Source organism: Ambystoma mexicanum, chromosome 11 (assembly GCF_040938575.1).
Source record: "Ambystoma mexicanum isolate Mex_15411 chromosome 11, UKY_AmexF1_1, whole genome shotgun sequence".
Taxonomy (NCBI): domain Eukaryota; kingdom Metazoa; phylum Chordata; class Amphibia; order Caudata; family Ambystomatidae; genus Ambystoma; species Ambystoma mexicanum.
This window is the reverse complement of record NC_090934.1, coordinates 1,271,313,064-1,271,333,442: the sequence shown is the minus strand read 5'-3', so window position 1 is coordinate 1,271,333,442 and position 20,379 is coordinate 1,271,313,064. Positions and strand designations below refer to the sequence as shown.

General features: G+C 48.5%; 1 protein-coding gene across 8 annotated transcripts in view; it reads right to left on the bottom strand.

Moving 5' to 3' along the window:
* The window catches only part of LOC138504316 (stimulated by retinoic acid gene 6 protein-like), a 432,147-nt gene that overhangs the window by 154,006 nt on the left and 257,762 nt on the right, over positions 1 to 20,379 (bottom strand). For all 8 annotated transcript variants that reach the window (XM_069624734.1, XM_069624732.1, XM_069624731.1 and 5 more), the window contains one exon: positions 11,879 to 11,978. In XM_069624734.1, the coding sequence (XP_069480835.1) occupies positions 11,879 to 11,923 (45 nt within the window). In that variant the 5' untranslated portion in view covers positions 11,924 to 11,978. The remainder of the gene's footprint in view (positions 1 to 11,878; positions 11,979 to 20,379) is intronic.

Genomic DNA, 20,379 nt, shown 5'->3' with positions numbered 1-20,379 from the left:
ATGATAGGGCAGGACCACCACATGTGCAGCATATTACCCACTTCCCCACACCCGTGCCAACACTAGTCTGACTGCTCTGGGGATATGGGATGGAGTCTCACCAGGAGGAACCATTGATAGCAGAGTTGTATTGCCCCCTCTTTTGCCTGTGTGTACCCTGAGCTAGCATGTGTTCGCCGCCAGATCCTAGTCCATGAGTCCTCTGAGATTTCCCGCCCTAGCTCCTGCTCCCACTTCATCACATAAATGAAGCTTACCCGCCCCCCATTGAGCTACCCAGGAGTTTGTATAGGTGAGAGACCCTCCCGTAGCCCCTCCCCTCTAAGGCTGCGCGCTCAATACCCTTGGGTTCTTTAGTTGCCATTCTCTTGACCACTGGGTTAGTGATCCAGTGCCTAAGCTGGGTTATACCTGAATCGCTTGGTTTCAGGCAAATTGAATTGGGCCTTGCAATCAGCAAAGGTGAGAGGCTCCTCTACATGGAATAGGTCTCGAAGTCTCAGCAGGGAGTCTCCATCCCAGGCTGCAAAAGCCCCCCCGACCATCCCGAGGGAGAAATCTGGATTGTGCAATACAAGCATGAGGGGACTCACCCCCTCGGGATTCCCAGGAGCTGGCACCCTTTGTCTCAGTGATCCGGGTTGACCGCAGTGGCCGGCGAAATCTCACCCCCACCCCCTAGCATCCACTGACAAGAATAGGAACTCATGCAACGGAATCGATAGACCAGCTGTTTCTACGTCCTTCCAGTGAGATTGCTGCATCTGTGCCACCAGAAAGTAATTCCTCAGAGACGGAACGCCAAGACCCCTTGCAAACATGGCTTTCAATGAAACTCTCTTCAGAACACTCAGGCGTTTGCCCCACCACCCCAAAATAAATATGGCATTTTCCCCTTGAAGTCCCTCGAGGTCCCTTACCCATATTTGTAGGGGGAGCCCCTGGAACATGTACAGGAGCTTAGGGAGCAGGGCCATCTTCCCCACTGGGATCTGGCCCACCCATGCGTTTTCTTGGTGGGTCCAACGTGCCAGCTGATCTCAAGCCTCCTTTATCAAATGCGGGAGATTGGCATCCACCATTGAGGCAAAGTTAGCGGCGAGTACGACGCCCAGGTATGGCAACTCAGTAGATGCCCAGCGATAGCCCGAGACCGAGCCGAGCCTATGCAGAGTGTCCCTGGATTCCAACATGTTCAGGCCCAGGGATTTACCTTTGTTGATTCTGAAGCTAGATACCTCACCAAACTCGTCAAGGGCCTTTGCTACGGTGGGCTGGGATTTCAGGGGATCAGAGAGGAAGCACAACACGTCATCGACATAAAATGCAGGCTTGTGTGTGAATCCCCGGAGGGTCACCCGGGGATCAGTGGGTTACTCCGGACCTGTTGAACCAAGGGCTCCATTGCCAGGGTGAAGATAAGAGGCGAGAGTGTGCAGCCCTGCCTCGTACCTCGTTCTGCCTATGTGTAGGAGTCGCTTGGCTTTGTTGCCCCTTATATAATAGTACTGATTGGTCGAACGTAGTGGCTGCACCGCTTTGTCTGTGAGGTGGGCTTGCAATAATTTCTGCGCAGCCCAAATCTACCTAAGGGATTTGCGCAAACTAACTTGCTTGTAGTGAGCCTCCCGCTGCTGGACCTCCTCCTCTAACTCCCCCTCCCTAGCTTTGCGGGCTTTTGTGTAAACTGCTGTGCGGCTAATAATAACACCTCAAAGGACCGCTTTGGCCACACCCCAGTCTATGCGCTGATCCATGGCCCCTGTGTCGTTCTCTGCAAGGTAGCCGGCAAATGCTTAAGAAATGTGCGCTCGCATCACGGCGTCCTTCAATAGGAAATCATTAAAGCGCTGTTAAGACGGATTTCTGAACTCTGTCCTGGTGGCGCAGAAGTTCAGAAGGCCAACCTAATTACTTGGAACAGGGTAACCTCTGGACGAGCCTGACCAATCAAGGTAGCGATCGCAGCGGTCAAGACTAGGTCTCAAGAGGGGTGAGGGTGACTGAAAGCCCGCAATGAGCACACAAAGCAAGATCACTTACAAACTACTCCAAACAGTTGTTATATTAAAAATATATACACATTTATTTCAAGGCCTTTAAAACAATGACCGTAGCGAGAAAATCACAATATCACGATAGTAAACCAACACATACCATATCAACACAATATATATACAAATACAACAAGTCTCAAGCGTTATATGCACGAAATGTGTAGTCCACCTAAAAGGGAGGGAAAACAGGCAGTGCGAAATAATGCTTAGACCCAGTTCACCTTCAGAGGCACCTAACTAGATGGAAGTCCGAGCCCTGCGAAGAGTGGAGCCTTGTGCTCAAAAGTACCTGCACACGCTGGTGCCAACGGGCAAAAGGAAAAGCTCTTCGAGGGAAATCAGGCAGTTCAGTTTAGAGCACAAAAGAAGAAGAACAAGTTCCGCGACTCAAGCGCAGCCTCCACAGTGGGCAGAAGCAGAGCGCGAGTACGGAAAAGGGTGCTGTTTTACACAGCGGGGAAAAGCAATGGGCTCCTGCAGGAGGGCGACCAGATCCTAGCTATGCTACTCACCGGTCCCCGATGCAAGCAGACCCAGGCTTCTCCGCGTCAGTTTCAGCAGCTGGCAGGTTCAGAAGAGCAGGGAACGCCTCGTCGTCGTGTTGAGAAAAAAGACGTCCCAATCGAAGAAACCAGCACAGTTTGTTACCACAGCAGGGCAACAGAGCGGCCGTGTGTATCTGAGCCAAATGTACACTACTCACTTCAGACTTGGGAACGCCAAGTGTACGAAGCGTGTGAGAGTGACAAGGACTCGAAATACTACACAACCTGGCGGCGGTTACAGAGCAAGACTCCCGTGTAAGCTGGTCAGTCAGCTGGATGGCCCAGAGACGCTTCCGAAGGCTTACTGGCAGGAGATGGTGAAGATGCCGAGAATAGCTGTTCCCGCTATTCCAAAGGGTCGAAGTACCCGTACAGGCCTTCTGGTTCGATCAAAGGTGAAAAGGGTTTCACAAGGCGACAGCAGTGCAGAGGAGAAGTCCTTCAGCGGGTCACCAGCGATTCCTCGGTCCAGCCTCTTGGTTGCAGGATACTTGGCTCCTGTATTCCTTCGTTCGTGAGAACTCAGGAGATCGACATGGTAGTGGTGTTTCCAGCCCCCTCTTATCCACGGTTCCCTTCGCGCCAAAACGGAGGGGACCCAATGGGAGATCCGCTCATCAACACTCACACCATACGTGGACCAATCACGGACCACGGTGGTCCCAGGCATTCACACCACCCTAGACTCTCTGGCACCCAGGATGTGTATTGGGACCAGACATCCCAGCCCACATCCTGGAGGCACACACAAGACATGTAGAAGCCCGCGAAAGCATCCGTGTTTCGCGGGAAAGTACATGCCCAAATAAGGAAGGCCCCGGGTCGGCTCGACCTGGGGAAGGTGAAGGGAGCAAGACGGTCAGCGGACAGGACAAAGGAGCCTCGTGGTCTGGCCATTTTGGGAGCCAGGCCACCATTTTGGGTTAAGCGCGAGAAACGCGCTTAGAACGCCAAAAGGAGCTCAAAACACAAGAAAACGATCGCTGCCACCATTCCCATCCCTGAATTACTTGCACCGATCAAATACAATCCTAAACGAGTATCTAGGGCCTGTAGAAGGCTAGAGACCTAAGAGAGCTGTAACTTAGCTTACAGTGCCCTCTTGTGTCATGTTGCACTAAAGCCGCAACATGATAAAAGAAACTACGGGAAACAGCGTTCCCCGGTACTGACTGTCTTAAGGGCATGTCAGTTTCCCCATAAGAAAAGGAGCGAAAGCCCAGAGGAGTGCAGCAGAAGGCTGCACTTCTCTGGCAAAGTCAAGAACAAGGTGAAAAACAACAGCAAAAAGTTTAGGGGTTGCCACATGGAAGGAAAATTACCTACAATTACGAAATCTTTCCTAACACTCGCCCCTCCCAGACTATGGACAGGGGGAACTAATCCACCCCTGGATGAGTCTCTTGTTCAGGTTGGTTAAACATTCTGGACAACCCATCAGCATTGCTATGTTGGACACCTGGCCTATGCTCAATAGTGAAGTCGAAGCCTTGTAGACTGATGGACCACCTAAGCAACTTTGGATTCTCCCCCTTCATGTTCATTAGCTACTTTAAGGGCTTATGGTCAGTTTGCACAGTGAAGTGGGTCCCATATAGGTAGGGCCTCAGCTTCCTTAGGGCCCACACAACAGAGAAACATTCTTTCTCTACCGTGGACCATCTGAGCTCTCTGTCCTTAAGCTGGCGGCTAATAAAACCAATAGGGTGTTCCTTACCCTTCTCATCTACTTGTGATAGTACAGCTCCTATCCCAGTGTCAGAGGCGTCCGTCTGCACGATAAAAGGTCTTTGATAATCAGGGGCCCTGAGGACAGGGGCCTGGCACAAGGAGTCTTTTAAGCCATTGAAGGCCTTCTCACACTCGTCGGTCCAAGTTACCTTCTTGGGTTTCTTCGGAGTTGTGAGGGCAGTCAGAGGGGCAGCTATGGTGCCATAGTCTGCTACAAAATTGCGGTAATACCCCGTGAGTCCTAAGAAGGCTCTCACTTGGGTTTGCGTAGTGGGGGTAGGCCAGTCTTGTACTGCTTGTACTTTACTGGGAAGAGGCTGTATCCTCCCTCCACCTACTTCATGTCCAAGGTAAACCACTGAGCCTTGTCCAATCTGGCATTTACTAGCCTTTATGGTCAGGTGTGCTTTCTGAAGAGCCTGGAGCACAATCCCGAGGTGTTTCACATGGTCTTCCCAGGTGGCAATGAAAACTGCTATATCTTCCAGATATGCAAGACAGAATTCGTCCAACCCATTCAACACATGATTCACAAGCCTCTGGAAAGTGGCAGGTGCATTCTTCAACCCGAACGGCATTACCCGGAATTGGTAAAGGCCATCTGGAGTAGAAAATGCTGTCTTCTCCTTGGCATGTTCTGCTAAAGCTATTTGCCAATAGCCAGCAGTGAGGTCAAACGTGCTGAGGTACTTGGAGGCACCCAAAGTATCCACCAGCTCATCTGTTTGAGGCAAGGGGTGTGCATCTGTCTTGGTGACAGCATTCAGAGCCCTGTAATCCATGCAGAACCTCAATTCAGAAGTGCCTGCCTTTGGAACCAAAACCACAAGGCTGGACCAAGGACTACTAGAGGGTTCAATCACCCCAAGGTCTAACATCTTGTTGACCTCGGTCTTAATATAAGACCGTACTTTGTCTGACATCCTGTATCCCCTACTTTTGGTAGGTACACTGTCTCCTGTGTCAATGTTATGTTTGCACCAAGGTGTCAAACCAGGCGACTGTGAAAACAGGGGGGAAAACTGCCTAAGCAAACTTTTCACCTCAGCCTGCTGATCAGAAGTCAGATGAGGGGCCACTCGGACGCCCTCAAAGGAGCTATCTGAAGGACCGCTTTGGAACAGGTCGGGGAGAGGTTCCGACTCCTCTTCCTCAACATCTGAAGCCAGTAGCAGTGCTGCGATTTCGACTCTTGGGACGAAAGCCTTCAGCCTATTCACGTGAAACACTTTTGGATCCTGTCCAGGCCTTCCAAGGTCCACTAAATAGTTAACCTCACCTAGGGGCTCCACCACTGTGTAAGGGCCTGACCATTTGTCCTGTAAAGCTCGAGGCCTTATGGGATTCATGATCAGGACTTGCTGACCAGGTGTAAAGTTGATGAGGGAAGCTTTCTGGTCATACCAATGTTTCACCAGCGCTTGTCCTGCCTTCAATTTATCACTAGCCAAGCCCATGAGAAGTACCATCCGTTTTCTGAGCCCTAGCACATAATCAACTACGTTGGTAGTAACAGGGGGAGTGGGCATCTCCCATCCCTCTTTGACGATGGCTAAGGGTCCCCGTACGGGATGACCGAAACAGAAGTTCGAAGGGGCTGAAGCCAACACCCTCCTGTGGTACCTCTCGGTAGGCAAACAGTAAGCATGGTAAAAGAAGATCCCATTTTCTTCTCTGAGTTTCCTCCAGAGCCCCAATCATGCTTTTTAACGTTCTGTTGAAACGTTCCACCAGACCATTGGTCTGGGGGTGGTATGCAGAAGAGAACTTGTAGGTGACCCCACATTCTTTCCACATAGCCTGCATATACTTCGACATAAAGTTGCTGCCACGATCCGACACAACTTCTTTAGGGAAGCCAACCCTAGTAAATATGCCGAGTAAAGCTTTTGCAACTGACTTGGCAGTTACAGTTTTCAATGGGATGGCCTCAGGATATCTGGTTGCATGGTCGACCAGTACCAGGATAAACCTATTGCCCGAGGATGTTTGCGGGTCAAGGGGACCAACGATGTCGATCCCTACCCTTTCAAATGGTACCCCCACAACTGGGAGCGGTACCAACGGAGCTTGGATTGTCGCGCCAACCTTACCAGACAACTGGCAGGAGGCACAACTCCTGCAGTGACTTTCTACTTGCACCCCCATCTTGGGCCAGTAGAAGTGCATGGATAACCTTTGCTTGGTCCTCTTCATACCAAGGTGACCAGCAAGGGGAACTTCATGCGTCAACTGCAGGAGGAAGGGCCTAACAGCAAGGGGAACCACCAACCTCCTATGGTCTCCTTCTGTAGACTCTGTGGGCTCACTATACAGGAGTCCACCTTCCCAATAAATCCTATGCGTCCCAGGAGGTTCACCCTCAAGCTGGGAGCAGGCCTGTCTCCTTAGGCCTTCCAGAGATGGGCACTCACGTTGGCCTTTACTGAATTCGTCCCTATCAGGACCTCCTTCAACTAACAAGTCTTTTAGTTCAGGATGATCGTTGGGGTCGAATACTTCAGGCATCGCCACCTCCTCGTCAGGCCCGGGCGATTGACCAACTTCCTCCACCTCAGTGGTAGGCGAGCTCGGGGGAATATTCTCTTTCCCTCGTCGTGACTTGTCGACTCCTTTCGCCTTGGGTTTCCCCTTCGGCTGGGGCGGCACATTGGTCTTGGCCAATGCTGCCCGTGCTTGAGACCGTGTGTAGGGTCTTTCGGCAGTGTCTCCTACGAGCCCTAAAGCTCTGAGATCATTACCTAACAAGACCTTTCCCGGGACGTTTCTCTGAATGCTCACTGGAATCCTGACTGCTGTACCATTTAAAGTAAGATTTACAGGTATTACTGGGAACATACGGAGTGGGCCGTCAGCCAACTTAGTGGGCATCAGAGTAGCTCTGGCAACTTCCTCTGAGTCTACCAAGATAGAATCCACTACAGTGCGACTGCACCCACTATCCCTAAGAGCTGGAGTATCTACTCCATTGATCAGCACACTGTCTTTAAAGTAGTGCTTGGTATTATCCGGAATCCTAGCATAAGCCTCTGCGACTTTAGGCTCCCAGGAACCCAGGGAAACTAAAACTACCTCAGCCTCTATCCCGCTGGGAAATGAGTCTGAGGAGAAGGATGCTCCTGTGATCTCTTCTTCCTTGTAGGAGGAGAAGGCCAGATTAGCGGAGTGGACCCCCAAAGGTCTAACCTTACACCGGGGATCCCCCTTCACGTGGTCAGTTGCTCCACAAGCAAAACAAGATCCATTGGGTCTGTTTACATAGGGAGGCTTATTGTAACCAAAGTTCTGTTTCGGAGGCTGACCTCCACTACCCTGTGAGTTCTCTTGTGTCTTACCCTTACTTTTCTTTTTGTGGCCCTTATGAGAAGAAGATTTATCAGATTCACCACCCTCCATATCTTTGGACTTTTTCCCTTCCTCCTGCTTACCAGGATGAGTTTTGTCCTTATGGGACACTCGATGTGACACCCATAAGTCGGCTGCAATGGCCAGCTTCTTAGGATCTATCTCCTTCGAATCGGCCAAATGCTGCTTAAGCTCCGGGGAAGAAGATGCAAAAATGTGTTCCAGCATGACAAGATTTATCATGCCTTCGAAGGTAGAAACCTTATAACCTTCGACCCAGCCAGTTATGTTTTTCAAGGATTCAGTGACATAAGATACCCAAGTACCACCTTCCTTTTTCTTATACTCTCTGAAACGTTTCAAATATTGGGCCGGAGTCTTCCCAAACTTTAAAATGCAAGTTTGCTTTAACATTGCGAAATCAGCTCGCTCAGCCTTCGACATTTCCATAATGGCACTACAGCCAGAATGGGGCAGTCTGCTGAGTAACCAGGCAATCTTATCAGCATTGTCAACTTGTTGAACTTCGCATGCATACTCAAATGCATTCAGCCAGTCCATAATGTCATTCCTTTCTTCATACACACTGAGCAGATCTTTCAGAAACCGTGGATGAGAGGAAGCCCCAGACCCATGTCCAGGACCCTTGGACCCATTTGCAAACTGAAGCTTAGCCAGTTCCAACTGGTGATCCCTGTCTTTTTGTTTTTCTGCCTGTTCGATTTTTAGTTTGGCTATGCTGAATTCAAGCTCCTGCTGCCTAAACCGCAGCTCCTGCTTCTTGAATTCAAGCATAGCCTCCCCATCAGCACTGGCAGAGGAAACATTAGACATCTCATCCTCCCTGTCCTCGTGGTCGCGATGGATCAGTGCAGCGGCAGAACCGTCGGTTCTACCAGTGAGAGCAGCCCCACCACCTTCCGCACTGTCCTCAGAAGTTATAGCGTCAAGCTGCGCTTCTTGCCACGCCACGATTCTTTGGATCATTTCCAATTTCGTGCCTTGAGAGGAAACACCTCTCTCCGCACACATCTTTTTCAATGTTTCTGATTTGGAAGCATTTAAAGTTAACAAGGTATTTGTTTCCATACTGTTAGATAGGACTATGGCCTTTTTAAAGTTATACTACAACAATTCACTACGTGTCCTGGTTGGAATAACCTGAAATGCCTTAGTTCGTGCGCAACACTGGATACCTTCAGTCGTATCCCACCGCTGTACACCAATTTGTTAAGACGGATTTCTGAACTCTGTCCTGGTGGCGCAGAAGTTCAGAAGGCCAACCTAATTACTTGGAACAGGGTAACCTCTGGACGAGCCAGACCAATCAAGGTAGCGATCGCGGCGGTCAAGACTAGGTCTCAAGAGGGGTGAGGGTGACTGAAAGCCCGCAATGAGCACACAAAGCAAGATCACTTACAAACTACTCCAAACAGTTGTTATATTAAAAATATATACACATTTATTTCAAGGCCTTTAAAACAATGACCGTAGCGAGAAAATCACAATATCACGATAGTAAACCAACACATACCATATCAACACAATATATACACAAATACAACAAGTCTCAAGCGTTATATGCACGAAATGTGTAGTCCACCTAAAAGGGAGGGAAAACAGGCAGTGCGAAATAATGCTTAGACCCAGTTCACCTTCAGAGGCACCTAACTAGATGGAAGTCCGAGCCCTGCGAAGAGTGGAGCCTTGTGCTCAAAAGTACCTGCACACGCTGGTGCCAACGGGCAAAAGGAGAAGCTCTTCGAGGGAAATCAGGCAGTTCAGTTTAGAGCACAAAAGAAGAAGAACAAGTTCCGCGACTCAAGCGCAGCCTCCACAGTGGGCAGAAGCAGAGCGCGAGTACAGAAAAGGGTGCTGTTTTACACAGCGGGGAAAAGCAATGGGCTCCTGCAGGAGGGCGACCAGATCCTAGCTATGCTACTCACCGGTCCCCGATGCAAGCAGACCCAGGCTTCTCGCGTCAGTTTCAGCAGCTGGCAGGTTCAGAAGAGCAGGGAACGCCTCGTCGTCGTGTTGAGAAAAAAGACGTCCCAATCGAAGAAACCCGCACAGTTTGTTACCACAGCAGGGCAACGGAGCGGCCGTGTGTATCTGAGCCAAATGTACACTACTCACTTCAGACTTGGGAACGCCAAGTGTACGAAGCGTGTGAGAGTGACAAGGACTCGAAATACTACACAACCTGGCGGCGGTTACAGAGCAAGACTCCCGTGTAAGCTGGTCAGTCAGCTGGATGGCCCAGAGACGCTTCCGAAGGCTTACTGGCAGGAGATGGTGAAGATGCCGAGAAAAGCTGTTCCCGCTATTCCAAAGGGTCGAAGTACCAGTACAGGCCTTCTAGTTCGATCAAAGGTGAAAAGGGTTTCACAAGGCGACAGCAGTGCAGAGGAGAAGTCCTTCAGCGGGTCACCAGCGATTCCTCGGTCCAGCCTCTTGGTTGCAGGATACTTGGCTCCTGTATTCCTTCGTTCGTGAGAACTCAGGAGATCGACATGGTAGTGGTGTTTCCAGCCCCCTCTAATCCACGGTTCCCTTCGCGCCAAAATGGAGGGGACCCAATGGGAGATCCGCTCATCAACACTCACACCATACGTGGACCAATCACGGACCACGGTGGTCCCAGGCATTCACACCACCCTAGACTCTCTGGCACCCAGGATGTGTATTGGGACCAGACATCCCAGCCCACATCCTGAAGGTGAAGGGAGCAAGACGGTCAGCGGACAAGACAAAGGAGCCTCGTGGTCTGGCCATTTTGGGAGCCAGGCCACCATTTTGGGTTAAGCGCGAGAAACGCGCTTAGAACGCCAAAAGGAGCTCAAAACATAAGAAAACGATCGCTGCCACCATTCCCGTCCCTGAATTACTTGCACCGATCAAATACAATCCTAAACGAGTATCTAGGGCCTGTAGAAGGCTAGAGACCCAAGAGAGCTGTAACTTAGCTTACAGTGCCCTCTTGTGTCATGTTGCACTAAAGCCGCAACATGATAAAAGAAACTACGGGAAACAGCGTTCCCCGGTACTGACTGTCTTAAGGGCATGTCAGTTTCCCCATAAGAAAAGGAGCGAAAGCCCAGAGGAGTGCAGCAGAAGGCTGCACTTCTCTGGCAAAGTCAAGAACAAGGTGAAAAACAACAGCAAAAAGTTTAGGGGTTGCCACATGGAAGGAAAATTACCTACAATTACGAAATCTTTCCTAACAAGGGCCATGGTTTACGGCGTTGGCTCGTCAGAGCCCCGAGTTCTAGACCAATGTGAACTGGGGTGTGGTCGGGGAGGAACCTCTGGAGGATCTCACATCGGGTAACCGTCGGGATGAGGGATCTAGAGAGCAATGCCATATCCAGTCTGGAATGTCCCCGGTGAACTGCAGGGAATCATGTAATTTGAACAAACAACTAAAATGGTTGCATTTCTGCAGTCATCATGAAGCATCTGAAATATAATACCAGCAAAAGGCCAAATGGAAGAAATGAGTCTTGTGAGCTCACGGGCGCCACCGGGACATCTAGCCAGGCTTCGGCCTAGATTTCAGCCAAATGTCCCTTGCATATGGAACCTATCAACAAACTGGAAGATTTCAGAGAACTTGAAGACTAGGAAGTGAACAGGATAGCATGTCCTAAAGCCAAGGAATGGTCCAACAAATTGCTTTCCCAAAGAGTGTGCGTCCTTAGAGAAAAAGAAATGGTGTCTCCTTTAATCAAATAGAATTTGGGGAATAAAAAAACCTAATTTACCATCCAAGATAAACCTTAACTAGCATGAAGACAGCCTCGAGTGGGCCTCCCGGCTCTGACACAGAGTAAAGTGGATTCCCCCTCGTCTTTGATCAGGATGGACATGGCCACTCTCCTACCTGGTCACCTCTACATCGGTCCTGGAATCCAACCTTGCACTTAGCTGTTAATTAGCCTACCTCTTTGGTTCATTCCTTCTTTTTGTCTTCCCGCACCCCAGACACCCCCAAACCTCTATTTTATATCCTTGCAAAATGAAGTGACTGCAAGTTGCGTACACCACAATGCAAAGCACCAATAAATAAACAGCTAAACATACTCATTCCTTATGCCATTACCACCTGTGTTTGTGTGACCCAGCACTGATCAAGAAGAACCCAGGGCACCCACTGGGAAAGATGAAGCCCCACAAGCTTGGATGAGGTTTGTAACTTACTGCCGGTATGAGGGAGAAGTGAACGAACAGGTCCATCCGTATCATGTCCTTGCATCCTTCCGCTGACGATCCACCGGTAGCATTGCTCGATTCCAGAGGCCTTAAAAATACAAATGTTTAGAAAGAGTTGAGAACAGCAATGGAAGGAAACAATTCTGCTGGCATCCACCTCTCTTATGAAGTGGCGCTAACCTTCAAACCCATGCGATATTCATGTTGTCCATCCATGCCAGACACATGTGAAGGCCCAGGTATGACATAATGTGCACTTTTGTAGGACCACAAATCTTTCATGGGACTCTTAGTGGAAATGTTGATGAAAAAGGGCTGGGTTTCCACTCCAGAAATAAAACCCCGAATCCACTAAGGCATTCCGCTGCCTGTTTTCAATACAAACCTTAGTGCGGCCAGTCCCATAATTGACCTTTGAATCCTGACAATCACTCAAAAGGTACAGTTAAAGTTTGTTTCAAACTCGCAAAATATGGAGCATTATCCACGAAGGAAGGGGTTAACTCTAGCAGCAATCTTCAATATTTGTAGCACCGAAACTTTGGATGGGCCCAGAAGAACGAAAACAATTTGAATAGAGGAGTCCATTTTTAAAATCAAGCAAATCATTGCTCTTTTCCAAATGTCCATGATTTTTTTTAATGCCCCCTCCCGTCACTCTCATTGCTACAATGTTACTTCTTTTTATGCATTGTATGCATCTGCTGGGGTTAATGTAGCGCCCCCTAGCTGTGAAGCAACAGAGTGTTGTACAAGGATGGGATACAGTGAAAGAGGATAATAACAAAGATACGGTTAGAAGGATAGAATTTTAAGGGTACACTTAGAAGGACATGGGGGTACAGAATGTTACAAGTAGGGTACACGGGTTAGGGAGAGAGGGGTGGAGACATTCTTGATTATTTTAATGGCGGACACGCAGCCGTGTTTCCATTTAAGCTACATTACTGTGATTTTCGCACAGTGTGGTCATCCTGAGTGCCTGATACACCCATGGGCCTTCATTAGTGATTTCCTTCCTTGCCTTCCTTTGCTACATGTATCACTACCCTTCATACCATCACTACTGGCCCCAATCCCGCGAGGCCTCAGAAAGGTCTTCCAGCCCTAGCAACCAGCAAGAAATGTGGCAATATTGACCCTGAACATGCTAACCGACAACCCAACAAGGTCAAAATGCCTCTGGGCATATCCTTCCATATGCATGGCTCATCCCTCTGCAACACCATGGCAACCGAATTGTGCAGTGAAGCTGACACACCGAAGTTCTACCATACTATGAAGACACATCTATTCCGCTCTGTCTATTTCCAAGACTCACTCATGCTTCTGTTGAGCCCACTCTTACCAACTTGTCATCCTCAACCAACTGCGCATATCTAGTCCACTCTTCCTAAACCCAGGGGCAAAGGAGACACTCAAAATCTGGGGTTGGGGACCAGGGGACACCTTGGGGACTTTGCTACAGACTCAATCCAAACTGCCGTAGAGCTAAGTGCTACAGCGTTAAAGCCCCTATAAACATATGTGTTCGATTTATTTTAAGAAAGGATGCCAAATAATGGCAGTTTTAAAAACACAGATACACTTCAAATAAGTTGTAGATTACTCATCTATGGCACAGAATGTAAAGATGGTTGTAATTTCTATCAAAACAGAAATAGAACATGTGTGTACTGCTAAAACGTTCAAACATTTTACCAACTTGTCATCCTAAACCAACTGCACATATCTAGTCCACTCTTCCTAAACCCAGGGGCAAAGGAGACACTCAAAATCTGGGAATCTTGAAATCTAAGGGATTTTAAGGAAACAAAATTCTATAAATCTCTTGGAAGATCTCAATGTAGTCGTAGTGAGGGGGATTTGATATTGTAATATCGTTCAACTGATGTGTTCGCCCTGGAGAATGTTTTAAAGGGGGTCACAATTGGTTATCTTTTATGCAAAAAAAGGTTAACATCAATATTTTAATGAGGTTCCTCCAAATGAGGAAAGAAAGTTCAGAGATATGTTTCTGCACTGCTGGACTCCTGTAACATTGGTTACAGGAGGGAGAAGCTTACAGTTGTCTAATTTAGATTCAACAATCAAATAATCCAAATGCATTTTTTAAATGTACCATTTTAGCTATTGATACAAAAACTACTTTGGAGTCTGATATCACTGACAATACATTGGTGGAGAAAGCCACACTGCTGGTGTCTCAAAGCACTGAAGTGGCATAGTTGGAAAGAACCCTCACAGTGTGATTTCTGTTGTACGGGGTGCCACTTCTAGGGGAAGTTCAGAGCCCTAGGGCCCCAGAGCACTAACAGGACACTACTGATGGAAACTCATTCAAGATGCTGACAGAAAACATGGTGAGTGAGAGGAGATCAAGGCAGGCCCATCCTCACGCCATTCACATGCATACACCATTGACGTTGTCACAAAATTCACAGGCAACATTAAGAGTGTGGTGTGTGCTGATCTGGTTATTGATAACACATCTTACCTATCCACAAACAATAACCTGAGCCACAAAATAGGATGTGATCCACAATATATATTTTGTTTTCATACATGTGTACTACATAACACACTCTGGTTCGTTTACAAGGGTATAAAGAAACATAAGTCCGAAATAAAATGATATAAAATACATACGATATGACAAATAGGATAAACATGAAATTCCATCTAGACCGATCAGCCCCATCGCCTTGACTGCTTTTCTGCTTCCCCTTCACTATCTCCCTTTGGATGACTGGCACAGCCACATAGTAAAAAGGACCATTTATTTCATATTCAATGACCATCACGACCATTTGTTAGGTTTTATGTGGCATTCAGTATACATGACAAATTATTTTTGCTATGGCTTATATTTCTACCAGATCCATGTTATCTTTATGTATATTGCCCACAGCAAGATGATGCAGTCTTTTCTGAGACTGTTGAACGTAGCAAGGGTTTCAGTCGTTACAAAGCGCTAAAGCTTCGATGAGCCTCACAGGACGAAGCTGGAACAGTTAAGAGGGTCTGCAGCGGCTTCACCTGTGCACAGAAAGCTCTTTCTGAAGGAAGGATCCTAACAAAAAATGTCTACCCATTCTGAGACTGATGAATACTTGTTGTTGCTGGATAAGGTTGTTAATTGTCCCGAGAAGAGGAAATCTTTGATTTCCGGGTATTTAACAATCATTTCAGAGCCCCTCTCTGGCTGGTGGAAGAGTTGAATGGAAGAGAACGGAAGGTGGGGGTGGGGAAGAGTGAAAGAAGAGAGTAGACAGGAGGAGAGTCGTTAACACATTAGAGTGAGAGTGGTGGTAAAAGAAGAGGATCTGGGTGGAGGAGCATTTGAGAGAGGGAGAGGAGATGCAGATACTGGGGCCGGGAAGATAGCTCAGGGGTAACGTGCTGCCTTGATAGGAAGACAACGCTGAGCAGCACGGGTTCAATACCTGGTCCCGTGCTTAGAGGCTGGACTCCAACATGAAGCGTGATATAAGAACCCAATTTTTTATACTGAGTATAATAAAGGTCGTCAGACCCAATTACTCATTTGCCTATTACCATGCCTGCTCTAACACTTTAGATATCACTTAGAATAGGTATTGATGAAGCCAACAGTTTTGGCTCATCTTTAAGCATTTTATAGGCATTGGGCCTTATTACGCGGTAGGAGGTAACCATGGTGCTATTAGCACCATGGCTACCCCCTTACCGCATTCCGGGTCCAGGTTCCCGAAATAGGGACTTACCGGGTCATTCCAACCGTGGAGGACCCAGTAAGTCCCCATTCCGAAAACCATTCCCCATTCCCATTCGAGCCCCGATAGGGCTCAATGGGAATGGGGATGGAGCTAATAACGCTACCACAATTTGCGGTACCGTTATTAGCTCTGAAGTCCCTTAACGGATCCCATCCATAACGCCTGGTAAAACCAGGCATTGAGGAAGGGACCCGCTAAGGGACCTCGGAATAGGGTGGTAAGAGATTACCGGCACCGGTGACCTTACCGATGCTGGTAATCCCTTACCACCTACCGCGTAATGAGGCCCATTGTATTCATAACTCTAGGCACTTACCAGCTATTTCCAACATGAGCCCAGATAGTACCACAATTTGTCAGGTATTGTCATGTCGTGATCTGGTACTCACACTATGTACCATATCTTGCTTCCCTATAGCAGGCAATGACAACAAAATCCCTGGCACTCACCAGTTCAATGTTTTCTTATCGAAATTCCAGGTAGGCATAGCATTACTAGGCACTGCCTTCAATAAACTAGGTTCTTGCATAATTATCATTCAATACCCATGTACCCACACCATTATCAAGGCTGTGCACAATTGGTATAACCATTCCAATCTCCATGATTCCAATTAGTAGTCAGTGCCAGGTTCCCTGTTGTCTACACCCAACTTGGACATCAATGGCAGGTTCCATTATGCCCACTTTGCACAGATAGGGCAGCTACTAATATGCCAAGTTATCCAAAGCCATGGTGGATTCAAATGTACCAAGTTAGCACAGTGAGGCCCAATTCCATTACTTGCATGTATCACAATAAAGCAAGATACAATGATGACCACCAGCATAGTGAGCCCAGACCTCAGTATGTCCGTTAGCCTGCAAAGACATATCCTGTAGGTGTGTATGTATGTGGGGCAGTAGGATGATTATGTGTGGTGCTTGGGCAGTGTGAGCTGCAGGGAGGTGTGTATAGAGTGGAGTACACTGCTGGAACATTGTGTGTGTGTGTGTGTGCACAGTGCAGTTCTGAGGGTAGTGTGTACACAGAGCTTTGGGGGGTGAGTGTTCAGTACTGTATTTGGTGTCTGTTCAGTACTCGGGCAGTGTGTGGGTGTGTGTGTGTGTGTGTGTATGCAGTGCTGAGCTGGTGTTGTGTGCATGCAGGTTAGTGTCAAGGCCATGCTGAAGCAGTGGTGTGTGTGTAATACATGCTGGGGCAGTTTGTGTGTGCAGTGTTGGGGCAGTATGTGTATGCAGTGCTGGGGTTAGTGTCTTTGTACGCTACAATGAATTTCTGGGGACAATGCGTGTGTGATGGTGCTGGGGACAATGTGTGTGGGTGTGAGGTTGATTTATGTGTATAGTACAATTCTGTGTGCTCTGTGTGAGCATGTGTGCAGTGAAAGAGCCTGTATGTGAGTGTTGGAGACAGTGTGTGCAGAGCAGTTTTGGGGCTGTGAGACTGCATGCAGTTTGGGGATGCTGTGAGTGCAGGGTGGGAGGAGGTGTGTTAAGACAAGGGTTGGGACTGTGTACATTCATGCACTCGGTGGATAATACAAGTATAGAGCAGTGTTGGGGCTGTGTGCATATGTGTGGTGCAATGGATGGTGTGAGCCTAGAGCAGTGTGGTGTGCAGTGGGGTGGGATTCTAAAATCCACTCAACAGCACTCATTTGATCGCTTTCAATAGGGTGAAAGTCTAAGTTGGCTCTGATGGGATGCAGTTGGTTCATCAACCCGCTGAGCTATTTTACCACTTACATCATGTCAATGTAGTAAATGTCCAGCAAATTGGTACAAGCATACATGTACTGACCACGTTTGCATGCGTTTATGAGCAAAGCAGCAAAGCTGTAGAATTTGGGTCAGCCTGGCAGTTGGCTCTGGGGGGGGGGCAGGGCCAGCTGAAGATGTATCCAGGCTGGTGGGGATTTTCAGCATGAGGTTTGGGAGCCCCCTTTGCCTTACAACTGGTAAAAAACAGTCAGGGGCACGAGTGGGGTGTTTAAATTATAACACAGTTAAAAGAATGCAGGGGGTGGTTAAAAGCTGCATGTTATCACAGGAAAGGCAGGCAGCAAGGGGCTGAAACACTAAATGTCCCCTGAAAAGCTATTATTTGCTCTTTGACAGCAGGGTGATAATGATGGGGAATCCTGAATAAAAAGGCAACAGGGTGCTAAGAACACTGCTAGAGGCTGCCAGAAGGTGGTGGCGGTCTGCAATGTCCGAAAAGGTTTATATTTTCTTTTCTAACCCGGGGCTCCTACTCCAGGCCCCCAAGGCGCCATGGCACATTTTCAGAAAAAATGTAAAGGATCTGATGCCATCCCTGCTCTGGGGTGAGTGGTGAAGCCAGCAGGAAGCGACTGTCCTCTACGGGAAAGCAAGTAGGTCCAGTAGGAAATGGGACCAGATGCAGCATTTCCAAGGCTGGGCACTGCAAAGCTCCATCAGTTGAAAGGCAGGCCCAGGTTGGGAAACTGAAGCTCAGCCAAGACTCCTCTTGTTCAGGTGGTGAATAACATTTTACTCATGCACCTCTCTTTACCTGTTCTTTCATTCTGTACGTGGGTTGTACCTGTGTTGTGATTTGCAGAGTCAGTTTTGCCCATTTAACCTAGCCCTCCCAACCAAAAGGGTTAGGAAAGGTCACCCCTCTTCTTAAAAGTGTGTCCAATAGGGCTCAAATGGGAATGGCGAGGGTGGTAGCACCGGTACTGTTAATGACGGTACCAGTGCTACCGTCATGTTCTGCTCGCGGGTGCCGGTACACAACATTTATCACCCTCACTTACCTCTAGAGTAAGGATTGGAGTTTGAGCAGAAAAGTATTTGCGACCTCATTACACTGGAAAGACCCTCTCTGGCCCAGCGCTTGAGGCAGAAGAGCATGTTGAGACTTTACAGCATTGCCCGCCTTTTGGAAACCAGAACGTGTCCACATTTAAAAGCACATTACACAATAAAAGCCGAAAAGGTGGACCTCTATCCTCAGGTGGAGCAGTTCCTGCAGTGTGTGCAGTGTGTGCATTGTGTGGCACAGTGGGTGCATGAAAGGGCAACAATGCAATTCTCCCAGGGATGTATCCATGACTAACAGGAACATTAAAGGAATTCAGCTGGATAGTCGTGTCTAGCATTAGACCAAAGGGAAAACGAAGAACCCCCAGTGCCCCCGTACTCAGCAAAGAGAAGCCAGAAGGCTCAGTATTTAGCTTATGGAGACCAGCCATAACCCCTGGTTCGGCTCTGCTATGCCCATTGCTTCAATGGCTCTCCAAGGGACCTTCTCGCAATCAGCCTATTCTCGACTCCTCTCTTATTGGTGCTGTTTCTCTGTCGTGCTTCCTGACATGCCACAGCAGTTTCCCGTTTCTTGTTTACCTGCATGTCCTCATTTCCACTGATGTCTTGCGTTCTGTCAGCAGATGGCGCTCCCGCGCCATTAATGTATTTTTTGTTTTCTCGGTTCTGCTCATGGGCCATGTAACTTTCCACAATCGTTTTGCCGCTTGTTTTTAGTTTGGGCAATTAGCGCTACATATAAATCGAAGCTATTGCATTAGAATATGGATAGGGGGAAATGACATGAGAGGGACGAAAAGCTTGAAGGTGTGTTGGGTTATTTTCCTGCATATTGACTACCCATGGGCATGTTATTCCCTTGGTATCACGGACCCGGCTCTTGGCTGGCTGACCTCCTTCCTCTCTGAACGACCTTCCCAGGTTCAACTAGGTCCTTTTCTCTCCTGCATCCCACTCTCCACCCGTGGTGTTCCTCAGAGCTCTAATCTCTCACCTTGGCTTTTCAACATTTGATCTCTGCCTTCTCTCCTAATTCCAGTGTCATGCAGATGACACGTAACTCTGCTTTAAGCTTCCCTCCACTGCCACCTCCTCTTCCACTCTCATACCTGACTGTCTGCTACTCAGGCATAGTGCACTGCTAACGATCCTTACCTTAATGCCAGTAAGACCGAGATACTTCTCATTGGGATTCCAGCTCCCTCCTTTCCTGCCAACACTCTGGCCGCCCTGCATGGGCCCACCCCTAACCATCCTGTGAGGCAAAGAAACATTGTTGTCATCTTCGACTCCACTCTCTCCTCATATCACAGACCTTGCCAAGAAGGCCCACTTTGAACTTCACCTCCTCAGAGGCATTCTCCCCTTCCTCACCTTCCCCCAGAAGCTCAATGTCTCCAGAGCTCTGGTCCTCGCCAGGCTGGACTCCTGTAACATCCTCTTCCTCAACCTATCTAACTCCTCCCTTCACCCCATTCAACTAATCCAGAATGAGACTGCAAGATTTATCCTTGGCCTCAAGCCCAGGGACCGCATCTCCCCAGCCCTAAAATCTCTCCACTGGCTCACGGTTGCTGCGAGGATTAAGTTCAAAACCCTTTGCATCATCGACAAGGCTTTCTGTGGACTGGGACCCCGCTACATCCAACTCTCTCGCCCTAAATACCTCCCTGCTAGAGCCCTTCAGTCTTTGAGCTCCAACTCTCTTCAGATCAGACGCTTCTCATAGCAGAGAGCGGGGGGTGGATCCTTCTCTTCTTCAGGTGCCTCCCTCTGGAATGGCCTCCCTGCCCCTCTCCAACTTGAGCCTGGATCTCCTTGAGTTCCGGAACCTTCTCAAGACCCTCCTTTTCTCTTCCGTCTTCCCTCTCCCCTCCCCTGCTAATGTCTCCCTCTGCCTCTTGACTGGATGCCTGGTGCCTTGAGATTCTTACA